Below are 13,245 nucleotides of genomic sequence, written 5' to 3' on the forward strand. Positions count from 1 at the left end.
ATCCTAAAGGAGAACACAGGCAGCAACCTCTTTGACCTCAGCCGCAGCAACTTCTTCCTAGAAACATCGCCAAAGGCAAGGGAAGCAAGGGCAAAAATGAACTATTGGGACTTCATCAAGATAAAAAGCTTTTGCAAAGCAAAGGAAACAGTCAACAAAACCAAAAGACAACCGACAGAATGGGAGAAGATATTTGCAAGTGACATATCAGATAAAGGGCTAGTATCCAAAATCTATAAAGGACTTATCAAACTCAACACTCAAAGAACAAATGATCCAATCAAGAAATGGGCAGAAGACATGAAGAGACATTTCTGCAAAGAAGACATCCTAATGGCTAACAGACACATGAAAAAGTGCTCAACATTGCTCAGCATCAGGGAAATCCAAATCAAAACCTCAATGAGATATCAGCTCACACCAGTCAGAATGGCTAAAAGTAACAAGTCAGGAAATGACAGATGTTGGCGGGGATGTGGAGAAAAGGGAACCCTCCTACACTGTTGGTGGGAATGCAAGCTGCTGCAGCCACTCTGGAAAACATTATAGTTTCCTCCAAAAGTTGAAAGTAGAGCTACCATACGATCCAGCAATTGCACTACTGGATATTTATCCCAAAGATACAAATGTAGGGTTCTGAAGGGGTACGTGCACCCTGATGTTTATAGCGGTAATGTCCACAATAGCTAAACTGAGGAAATAGTCAAGATGTCCATTGACAGATGACTGGATAAAGAAGATTTTATATATATATATATATATATATATATATATATATATATATATATATACACAACAGAATATTATACAGCCATCAAAAGGAATGAGATCTTGCTATTTGTAATGACATGGATGGAACTGGAGGGTGTTATGCTGAGCGAAATAAGTCAATCAGAGAAAGACATGTGTCATATGACCTCACTGATATGAGGAATTATTAATCTCAGGAAACAAACTGAGGGTTGCTGGAGTGGTGGTGGTAGGAGGGTTGGGGTGGCTGGGTGTTAGACATTGGGGAGGGTATGTGCTATGGTGAGTGCTGTCAATTGTGCAAGACTGTTGAATCACAGATCTGTACCTCTGAAACAAATAATACATGTTAAAAAAAAAAAGAAGGAGAATATAGCAGGAGGGGAAAAATGAAGGGGATAGAATTCAGAGGGGTTGACGAACCATGAGATACGATGGACTCTGAAAAAAACTGAGGGTTCTAGAGGGGAGGGGGGTGGGAGGATGTGTTAGCCTGGTGATGGGTATTAAAGAGGGCACATTCTGCATGGAGCACTGGGTTTTATACGCAAACAATGAATCATGGAACACTACAACAAAAACAAATGATGTAATGTATGGTGATTAACATAACAATAAAAAATAGTAGACTAGAAAAAGAACAAGAATGGATCAGCCACCTGGAGGACCAGAGTAATGGAAAGCAATCAAGCTGAACAGGAGAGAAGAAAATAATAAAAAATGAAAATAAACTTAGAGAACTCAGTGACACCATCAAGCATAGTAACATTTGCATTATAACGATCCCAGAAGGATAAAACTTAGAAAAGCGGACAGAAAATTTATTTGAAGAAATAGTAGCTGGAAACATATGAAATATGGAGAAGGAAACAGTAATCCAGATCCAGGAGGCACAGAAAGCACGCCCAGAATCTACCCAAACAGTTCCATACCAAGACACATAGTAATTAAAATGGCAAAAAAGTGGTGATAAAGAGAAAATTTTAAAAGCAGCAAGGGAAAACAAAACAAAGAAACAAACAAATAAAAAAACCAGTTATATGCAAGGTGAAACCTGTAATACTATAAAGTGATTTTTCAGCAGAAACTTTGCACATCAGAAGGAGTGGCATGATATATTCCAAAGTGCTAAAAGAAAAACAAACAAACAACAACAACAACAAAAACAGCAGCCAAGAATGTGCTCTCCAACAGTGTTATAATACAAAATGGAAATATAAAAAATTTCCCAAACAAAATTTAATGGAATTCATAACCACTAAACCAGCCCTACATGAAATGTTACCTGTCCCTCTTTGAGTGGAATGGAAAGATCATAAGTAGGAGTAAAAATAGTAGGAAACACAGAAGCAGTAAAACAAAATATATCTATAAAAATCAATGAAAGGATTAAAACCTGGGGGAAGAGGAGTAAAGAATGGATTCAAACTTAAGCAACCGTCAACTTAATCTACACTGCTACATGCATAAGATGTTATATTAAAACCTAATGGCAACCACAATTCAGAAACCAGTGATATACAAAAAATAAAGAGAAAGGAATCTAATTATGTCATTTAAAAAGCCAACAAACAATGAGAGAAGAGAGCAGCAGAAGAAAGGAACAAAGAACTACAAAAACAACCATAAAACAAGTAACAACATGTAGTAAGTACAAGCCTATCAGTAATTACTTTGGATGTAAATGGATGAAACACTCCAAGCAAAAGGTATAGTGTGATGGAATGGATGAAAAAGCAAGACTCATCAATATTCTCCCTAAAACAGATTGATTTTAGACCTAAAGACAAATGCAGATTGAAAGTGAAAGGATAGAGAATTTATCATGCAAGTGGATATGAAAAGAAAGCTGGGGTAACAATACTTATATCAGACAAAATAGATTTTAAAACAAAGACTGTAACAAGATACAAAGATGGACACTATAAAATTGCAAAGGGAACAATCAAACAAGAAGATATAACAATTGTAAATATTTATACATCCAACATGGGAGCACCCAAATAAATAAAATATTTAAAAACAAGCATAAGAGAAGAAATTGATATAATACAATAATGGTAGGGAAATGTAATATCTCACTTATGTCAATAGATCAAAACAAAATCAACAAGGAAACAGTGACATTGGATGACACACTGAGCCAGATGGATTTAACAGGTATATTCAGAACATTCCATCCTAAAACAAGAGAATACACATTTTTTTTAAGTGCACAAGGAATATTCACTAGAATAGACCACATATTAGGCCACAAACAGGTTGAAGTTATACCATGCATCTTTTCCAACCACAATGCTATGAAATTAGAAATCAACTACAAGAAAAAATCTGGAAAGAACACTAATTCATGGAGGTTGAATAATGTGCTAATAAACAATGAATGGGTCAACCAAGAAATCAAAGAGTAAATAAAAAATACATGGAGACAAATGAAAATGAAAATACAATGTCCCAAAATCTTTGGAATGTAGCAAAAGCTGTTCTAAGAGGAAAGTTTATAGCAATAAAGGCTTACCTCAAGAAGCAAGAAAAATCTCAAATAAATAACCTAACCTTATATCTAGAGAAGCTAGAAAGAGAACAATAAATGAAAACCAAAACCAGTAGAAGGGAAGATATAACAATGATTAAAGCAGAGATAAATGAAATACAAACTAAAATAAATAAATAAATAAATAATAGAACATACCAATGAAACAAGGATCTGATTCTTTGAAAGGATCAACAAAATAGATGAACTTTAGCCAGTCATAAAGAGAGAGAGAGGGAGGGAGGGAGAGATGACTCAAATGAACAAAATTAGAAATGAAAGAGGAAAAATAACAACTGACACCTCATAAATACAAATAATTATAAGATAATATTATAAAATTATTTGCCAATGAATTGGACGATGTAGAAGAAATGGATAAATTCTTAGAAAAAAAAAATAACTTCCCAAAACTGAATCAGGAAGAAATAGAACCTTTGAACAAAATGATTACTACCAATTAAGTTGAATCAATCCAAAAACTCCCAGCAAGCAAAAGTCCAGGACCAGTTGGCTTCACAGGTGAATTCTACCAAACATTTAAGGAAGAGGTAATACCTATTCTTCTCAAACTATTCCATGAGATAGAAAAGAAATTAAAACTTCTAAATTTATTCTATGAGGCCAGCATTAAGCTGATACCACAGCCAGAATAGACACTAAAAATAGAAAAATAAAGGCCAATATTTCTAATGAACATATGTACAAAAATCCCCAACAAAATATTAGCAAACCAAATCCATAATATATTAAAAGAAATCATTCACCACAATCAAGTGGGATTTATTCCTGTGATGCGAATGTGGCTCAATATTCACAAATCAATTGCTGTGATACATCACATCAACAAGAGAAATGAGAAAAAAAAAATGATAGTTTCAATAAAAGCAGAAAAAGCATCTGACAAATACAACGTCCATTCATAATAAACACCCACAACAAAGTAGGTTTAGAAGAAACATAAATCAGTAATAAAAGCCACATATGAAAAACCCACAGCTAACATCTGTATTGGAAAAGAAGAAGTTAAACTGTCATTATTTTCTGATGACATGATACTTTAGATGAGAAACCATAAAGATTCCACCAAAAAACTACTAGAAGTAATAAATGAATTCAGTAAAGTTGCAGGATAGAAATTTAATACCCCATAATTGGTAGCATTTCCATAAACTAATAATGAAGTAGCAGTAAAAGAAATTAAGAAAAAAAGCTCCATTTACAACTGCACCGAAAAGAATAAAATACCTATGAATAAATTTAACCAGAGATGAAAAATCTGTACTCTGAAAACTATAAAACACTGATGCAAGAAACTGAAAGCTATACGACAAGTGGAAAGATATTTCATGCTTATGGATTGGAAAAAAATAATATTGTAAATGTCCATATTATCCATAGTGATGTACAAAGCCTATGCAATACCTGTAAAAGCACCAACAGCATTTTTCACAGAACTAGAACAAACAATCATAAAATTTGTATGGAACCACAAAGACCCTGACTAGCCAAAGCAATCTTGAGAAAGAATAAGAAAGTTGTAGATATCACAAAATTCCAGATTTCGAGATATACTACAAAGCTGTAGTCATCAATATAGTATGGTAGTGGCAGAGAAATAGATACATGGAGCAGTGGAACAAGAAAGAGAGCTCGGAAACAAATCCAGTGTTATATGGTCAATTAATCTATGACAATGAAAGCAAGAATATACAATGGGGCAAAGACAGTTTCTTTAAGAAATGGTGTGAAAACCGCACAGGTACTTTTTTTTTTTTTTTTTTTTTTTTTGCACAGGTACTTTAAAAAGAATGGAACTGGACCATTTTCTAAAACCACACACCAAAAAACTCAAAAAGGAATAAAGATCTAAATGTGAGACCTGAAACCATAAAACTCCTAGAAAAGAACATAGAAAGGAATTTCTTGGACATCAACCTTAGCAACATTTTTCTAGATCAGGTTCCAAAGGCAAGGGAAGCAGGGGCAAAAATAAACTATAGGACTACATCAAAATAAAAAGCTTTTTCATAGCTAAGGAAATCATCAACAAAACTAAAAACAATCTATTGAATAGTAGAAGATATTTGCAAATGATATATATGATAAGGGATTAATATCCAAAATATACAAAGAACTTATATAACTCAACACAAAAAAAGTAAACAATCTGATTTAAACAAAGAATCATGGAACTCTACATCAAAAACTAATGATGTAATGTATGGTGATTAATATAACCTAATAAAATAAAATTAAAATAAAATAAAAATGGGTAGAGTATTTGAATAGACAATTTTCAAAAAAAGGCATTCAGATATTCAACAGAGACTTGCAAAGTGACTCATCATCAGTAATCATCAGGGAAATGGAAATAAAAACTATAACCAGTTATCACTTATACCTGTCAGAATGGCTAAAATCAAAAGACAAGAAGTAATGTGTTGGTGAGGATGTGGAGGAAAAAGAACCTGATATACTTGTTGTGAATGTAAATTGGTGCAGCCACTGTGGAAAACAGTATGGAGTTTCTCAATAATTGAAAATACTAACACAATATGATCCAGTAATTCCAATACTGGGTGGAATTAGCCAAAGAAAATTTAAATCTTACTTCAAAAGGATATATGTACCCCTATGTTTATTGAAGAATTATTTACAATAGTTGAATATGGAAGCAACCTAAGTGTCCGCCAATAGATGAATGGATAAGGAAGACACACACACACACACACACACACACACACACACACTAGAATATTGTGGAGCCAAAAAAACCCCAAAAAACAAAAACAAATGAACGAGACTGTGCCATTTGTGAAAACAAGGATGGATTATATTATGCTAAGTGAAATAAGGCAAACTGTGAAAGACAAATAACATACGATTTCACTCATATGTGGAATCTAAGATAAAATGAATAAACAAACAAAAAAACAGAGTCATAACTTTAAATATATCCAGGTATGGACTGAATGCAATGGGGATAAAAGTAACAGCATAAGGAATATAATCCATAATATTAAATAGTGTTAGTATTGTAATAGTAATGGTATCTACACTTGTGGTCAGCATATCATGATGTATAAACTTGTTTAATCATTATGTTGTACACCTGAAAATAATATAACATTGTGTGTCAACTATACTCAAATAAAATAATTATTAAAAAAAATCAAGTACCCAAGTAACTACAATTTCACATGAAATGAATCCCTTAATGCAAAAACATAAGAAAGAGGGAGCATTAGTACCAATTTTACAGAACAAAGGAGGATTTAAAGAGAGTGTTATGAACAATTGTACACCAATAATTTGCATAACATTTATTAAATGGGCACATTTTTAGAAATACACAACCTACCAATTTTAAACCATCATGAAACAGAAAATCTGAACAGAGCTATAATTTTAAGAAGATGTGGTCTCCCCACAAAGTAATCAAAAGTATCCACCAAAGGAAAGCTGAGGGCCACATGATTTATTGGTCAGTTTTTCCTAACATTTAGAGAATTAACACCAATCCTCTCATCTTCTTCCAAATGCTGAAGAAGTAATTCTTCTAAGCTTATTTTATCAGGTAAGCATTATACTGACATCAAAGCCAAAAAATTTCAATGTAATACTAGCAAACAATTCAGCAGCATTATTAAAATGATAAGACACAATAGTAAAGTGGGATTTATTCCTGGAATACAAGGGTAATCATATGAAAACCAATCAATTGACACATTGGCAGAATGAAGGGGAAGGTAATACACGTGAGCATCTCAACTAATGCAGATAAAAGTACGTGACAAAATCCATCATATTTTTATGATGAAAACACTGACCAAATTAGGAATAGAAAAAAGCTGCATCAACATAATAAAGACCTTATATGGGAAACACAGGGCTAACATCATACTCAGTGGTGAAAGACTGAAGACTTTTCCTTTAAGATAAGGAACAAGATAAGGATGACAATTTTACCATCTCTATTCAATATAGTACTGAAACTCCCAAGTCAGAGCAATTAGGCAAGAAAAATAGGTAAAATGCATCTGCAGTGGAAAGAAGAATCTAGACACCAATAAATAGATACCTCATGTTCCTGGATTAGAAAACTCAATGTTAAGATGGCAATATCACCCAAGTGATCTACAGATTCAGTGCAATCTCTAACATAAAGCCAACATTTTTTTGCAGTGATAAAATAATCCGTTGTAAATCCATATAAAATCTCTTTCCTTTTGCTTCTTTGTTTTGTTTCTTAAATTCAACATATGAGTGAAATCATATGGTATTTGTCTTTCTCTTACTGACTTATTTCACTTAGCATAATACTTTCTAACTCCATCCATGTTGTTGCAAATGACAATCCATATGAAATCTCTAATATTAATTGATTATATATATAATTTATATAATTATGTAATATATAATTGATTTTATATATATGTAATTTATATAATAAATATATATGTAATTTATATAATTACATAATATTTAATTGATTTTATATAAATCCATTACTTGACTAATCATTAGGGAAACTCAAATTTCATCCACAAAGAGACACCCCTTCAAATACATTGGGATAACTATTAAAAATAAAAAACAAAAAAGAAAATAATAAGTGTTGGTGATGATGTGCAGAAATTGGAACACTTTCGCTTCGATGGGAATATAAAATCATGCAGCTGCTATGGGAAACAGTATGTATGCTCCTCAAAAATTTAAAAGTACCATTAACATTTAATAATTTCACTTCTTAGTATATACCCAAAAGTATTGAAACAAAGTTTCAACCAGATATTTGTACACATATATTCATAGCAGCAATATTCACAGTAACCAAAAGGTGGAAGCAAACCAATTGTTCACCAATGAATAAAAGAATAAACAAAACACAGTACGTACATATAATGTAATATTGTTAAGCTTTAAAAGGAAAGGAAATTCTGACAAATGGAATAACATGGATGAATTTTGAAGAATTATGCTCTAAGTAAAATGTACCAGTCACAAAAGGGTAACTACTTATGATTCCACTTTTATGACGTACCTAGAATTGTCAAATTCATAGAAACAGAAAATAAAGTGGTGGTGGCCAGTGGCTGAGGTGAGGGAGGAATGGTGTTTTTTTTTGGTTTAATGAGTACAGTTTCAGTTTGAGGAGACAAAAAAAAAAGATCTGGATATGAATGATTGGTAATGTTTTCACAACAATGTGAACGTACTTAATGCCACTAAATTTCATGTTTGAGAGTGGTTAAATGGTAAAGTTTATGTTATGTAAAAATAACCTAGCATAATGAAAAGGTGATCAACTATTACTTTGCTAACTATGGGGAGAACTAGTGTGGATAATCTTAGCATCACATATATTTAGCTATAATATATTAAATATTTGAGGCAGTGATTGACTTTGTTTATATTTTGCATAAGGTTAAAATATTTTTTTTTTCTTTTTTGTGTCTCTTAAGAACCAATCTTAGGAGAAGCATCTCAAAGATACGCTGAATAGCAGGAAGCCAGTCACTTAGGATTAAGCTTTTTTTTATTAAGTTTTTTGTTTTAATCCCAGTAAAATTAACATACAGTGTTATATTAGTTTCAGGTGTACAATATATTGATTCAACAATTCTATACATTACTCAGTGCTCATCATGAGAAGTTTACTCTTTAATACCCATTATATATTTCATCCATCCTCCCACTCATCTGCCCTCTGGTAATCGTCAGTTTATTCTCTATATTTAAGAGTCTTAATTTAGGTTTCTCTCTCTCGCTCTCACTCTCTCTTTCCTTTTGCTTCTTTGTTTTGTTTCTTAAATTCAACATATGATTGAAGTCATATGGTATGTGTCTTTCTCTGACTTATTTCACTTAGCATAATACTCTCTAGCTCCAACCATGTTGTTGCAAGTGGAAAGATGTCATTCTTTTTTATGGCTGAATAATATTCAATGGTACATATATACTACATATTAATTATCCATTCATCTGGCAATGGACACTTGGGCTACTTCCATAATTTGATTATTGTAAATTATGCTCCAATAAGCATGTGCATCTATTCCTTTCAAGTTTTTTGGTATTATTTTGGATAAATACCCAGTACTGCAATTACTGGATCATAAGGTAGTTATATTTTTAACTTTTAGAGGAACTTCCATTCTATCTTCCATGGTAGTGGCACCCTTTTGCATTCCCACTGAGAATGCAAGAAGGTTCCTTTTCCGCCACATCCTCTCAAACACTTCTTTCTCCTATTGTTGCGTTTAGCCATTCAGACCAGCCATTCAGACCAGATGTGATATCTCATTGTAGTTTTGACTTGCATTTCTGTAATAATGAGTGATGTTGAGAGTCTTTTCATGTGTCTCTTGGCCATCTGAATGTTTTTGTTTCTGTTTTTTGAAAAAAATCTATTCATCTGTATGTTTTCTTTGGAGAACTGTCTGTTCATGCCTTCTGCCATTTTTTAAATTGGATTATTTGGGGTATTTTTGCTGTTGAGTTCTATGAGTTCTTTGTATATTTTGGATACTAACCTTTTATCAGATATGTTGTTTGCAAATATCTTCCTTCAGTAGTTTGCCTTGTAGTTTTGTTGATTGATTCCTTTGTTGTGCAGAAGATTTTTATTTTCATGTAGTCCCAACAGTTTATTTTTGCTTTTGTTTCCCTTGCTTCAGAAGACATATATACAAAAATGTTGCTAAGGCTGATATCACAGAAATTACTGCCTGTGCTCTTTTCTAGAATTTTTATGGTCTCATGTCTAACATTTAGGTTCTTAATCCATTTTCAGTTTATTTTTGTGTACGGTGTAAGAAAGTGGTCCAGTTTCATTGTTTTGCATGTTGCTATCTAGTTCTCCCAACATCATTTGTTGAAGAGATTGTCTTATTTCCATTGGATATTCTCTCTTGCTTTGTCGAGGATTAGTTGACTATAGAGTTGTGGGTTCATTTCTGGGTTCTCTGTACTGTTGCGTTGATCTATGAGTCTATTTTTGTACCAGTACCATACTTTTTTGATCACTACAGCTCTGTAATATAACTTGAAACCTGGAATTGTGATGCCTCCAGCTTTGCTTTTCTTTTTCAAGATTGCTTTGGTTATTTGGGGTCTTTTTTGGTTCCATATGAATTTTAGGGTTGTTTGTTCTAGCTTTGTGAAAAAAATGTTGTTGGTATTTTGATAAGGACTGCATTAAATGTGTAGATTGCCTTGGGTAGTATACACATTTTAACAATGTTTGTTCTTCCAATCTTTGAGCATGGCATGCCTTTCCATTTTTGGTGTCATCTTCAATTTCTTTTATCAGTGTTTTATGGTTTTCAGAGAACAGGACTTTCACCTCTTTGGTTAAGTTCTTTTTTTCTAGATATTTTATTGCTTTTGTACAATTGTAAATGAGACTGTTTTCTTCTCTTTCTGCTCTTTAATTATTAGTATATAGAAATAGAACAGATTTCTGTACATTGATTTTGTATCCTGAGACTTTACTGAATTCATTTATTAGTTCTAGTAGATTTTTTTTTTTTGGAGTCTTTAGGATTTTCTAGGTATAGTATCATGTTATCTTCAAATAGTGGAAGTTTGACTTCTTCCTTGCTTATTTGAATGCCTTTTATTATTTATTTATTTATTTATTTATTTATTTATTTATTTTCTCTGATTGCTGTGGCTTAGACTTCCAGTACTGTGTTGAATAAAAGTGGTGAGAGTGGATATCCTTGTCCTGTTCCTGATCTTAGAGGAAAAACTCTAGCTGCTGTTGCTGGTTTTTCATATATATGACCTTTATTATGTTGAAGTATGGTCCTTCTAATCTCCTTTTTGAGTTTTTATTTTTATCATGAATGGATGTTGTACTTTTTCTGCATCAATTTAAATGATCATATGGTTTTAATATGATTAACCTTTTTAAAAAACCTACCACAGATCAATTATTTCCTATAAGAAACAGAGTATTAGTGTTATCAATTATGATTCAGTGGTATGTTTCTCAGAAGAAAACATATAATATTCATATTTGTCCCTTTAGTCTTTTCTTCCCAAATTCTATCCTCTATATCACTGTTAGATCAATTTCCCCTAAACAGTTTTCTTTGCGATATTCCACTCCCCTTAAAAATTGTCCCTTCACTACAAGTTAAAATCCAAAAGCTTCCACTTTGACATTTCAGGCTATCAAATGATCTGGTACTTATTTGTGTTTTGAATTGTCCTCCCAAATTACATTTCAACCTAAAGTCTCTGCTTTTATCTACAAATCTATCTCCTTTATATCCATGGTTTGGATTGTGAATTTTTCTAGACCTGAAATTCCCTTCATTATATTGTGTATATACAAAGTATAAATTCTACTTCCTCCATGAATTTTTTGAGGACATCATCCCATACTGATCTCCATCTTCTGAATTCTGATAACCTTATTAATTGCAAATTTGTCACTTGGCCTTAGGTTAATATCTTTTAACTATTATATATAAATATATATATAAATATCTATTGTCTATAATAGATATATATATATTATATACACTCTTGAAGAGAATGTGAATGTTATAACTACAAATCATGTGAATGAGTTACTGAACAAGCCTATCACACTTTATCCAAACAAATGTCTCCCATTTAAAGAAGTTGCCTTTAGAAAATCAAATACTTAATACAATAGTGTTATTGTTCAAAATATAATTAGCATCTCTTTTTGGGAATTCTTTCTGTAGAGCTTTCATCCTTTGGGGACTAATATAGTTTTTGAAATAGTAAAGTCATATTGATTTGAGATGGTGAATAGTTTGAGTGATATAGTTTGGCATTAAATTTCTTTATTCTCGCATCCCTTTTATTTCATTATTTTATATGGTGATTTTCAAACAATAAAAGAATATTTAAAAAATATATTTCTTATGATACACCTAAAATACATTAGAAGAATTTCTTCAAAATATTTTGAGCCTAGGAGTAAGTGTGCAATTTTACAAAAAAAAATTAATCCTCTGAAAAGATTAACACTTATTTGGGAGACAACTCTCTAGTAGCCTAAAAATCTTTCTCATTTCTGAAAAAAAAAATACATACATAAATAAATAGAAATATTTTACCGTTCCACACAGCCGGAAAGCCTGGAGCAATGGCTAGAAGCAGGGGCATCATGACCCCCAGCAACATATAAGAATCCATTGTATGCTGCAACTCCCACACCTCCACGTCTTTTGGACATTGAAGCACACAGACTCCACTTGTTAGTGTGTGGGTCAAAGTATTCCATTGATTTGAGGCAGGAACTTCCATCACGACCACCAATAGCATATAGTCTAGGAAAAAAGAGCAGAAGTGTGTGTGTGTGTGTGTATAAAACACTTTCAATTTGTGCATCGAATAAATGTAAAAACACCTTGTACAAAGCATTCAAGTTTATGACTATATGTTCTGCTCCCTTAGTATTTTGTAGTGGATGCCCTGAGTTTGTGAATGCATAGTTACCTAAAGGCATTTTTCAAGGTCTAATCTACTCCAAACCTCCCATGCTTCATCATTTTTGTGAAAGTTTGACACAATGGACTAAAACATTCCATGAGAAATGAAGATAGAGAGAGAAAGGAGATATCAAAAGCATTGGCAGTATTTGTCAATGCCTCAATAAACCTGGAAATTAAAATATAAAATGGGTAGGTAGGATGTTTCCAAAGACTAACTCCAGCAACCTTATGATTTTGGCTAGGTTCAACTGCATAGCATTAAAATCCCTTTTATCTTTATGAACTGTTTTACTTAGTATTAAAAACATTTGTCATGAAATAAGTCAATCAGAGAAAGACATGTATCATATGATCTCACTGATATGAGGAATTCTTAATCTCAGGAAACAAACTGAGGGTTTTTGGAGTGGTGGGGGGTGGGAGAGATGGGGTGGCTGGGCGATAGACACTGGGGAGGGTATGTGCTATGGTGAGCGC

General features: G+C 32.5%; 1 protein-coding gene across 1 annotated transcript in view; it reads right to left on the reverse strand.

Moving 5' to 3' along the window:
* The window catches only part of KLHL4 (kelch like family member 4), a 135,263-nt gene that overhangs the window by 19,842 nt on the left and 102,176 nt on the right, over positions 1-13,245 (reverse strand). Inside the window, 1 exon segment of the mRNA XM_081809323.1 lies at positions 12,391-12,603. Within this exon segment, the coding sequence (XP_081665449.1) occupies positions 12,391-12,603 (213 nt within the window).

This window comes from Leptonychotes weddellii, chromosome X (assembly GCF_054177405.1).
Source record: "Leptonychotes weddellii isolate Sample4059 chromosome X, ASM5417740v2, whole genome shotgun sequence".
In the NCBI taxonomy this organism is placed as follows: Eukaryota; Metazoa; Chordata; class Mammalia; order Carnivora; family Phocidae; genus Leptonychotes; species Leptonychotes weddellii.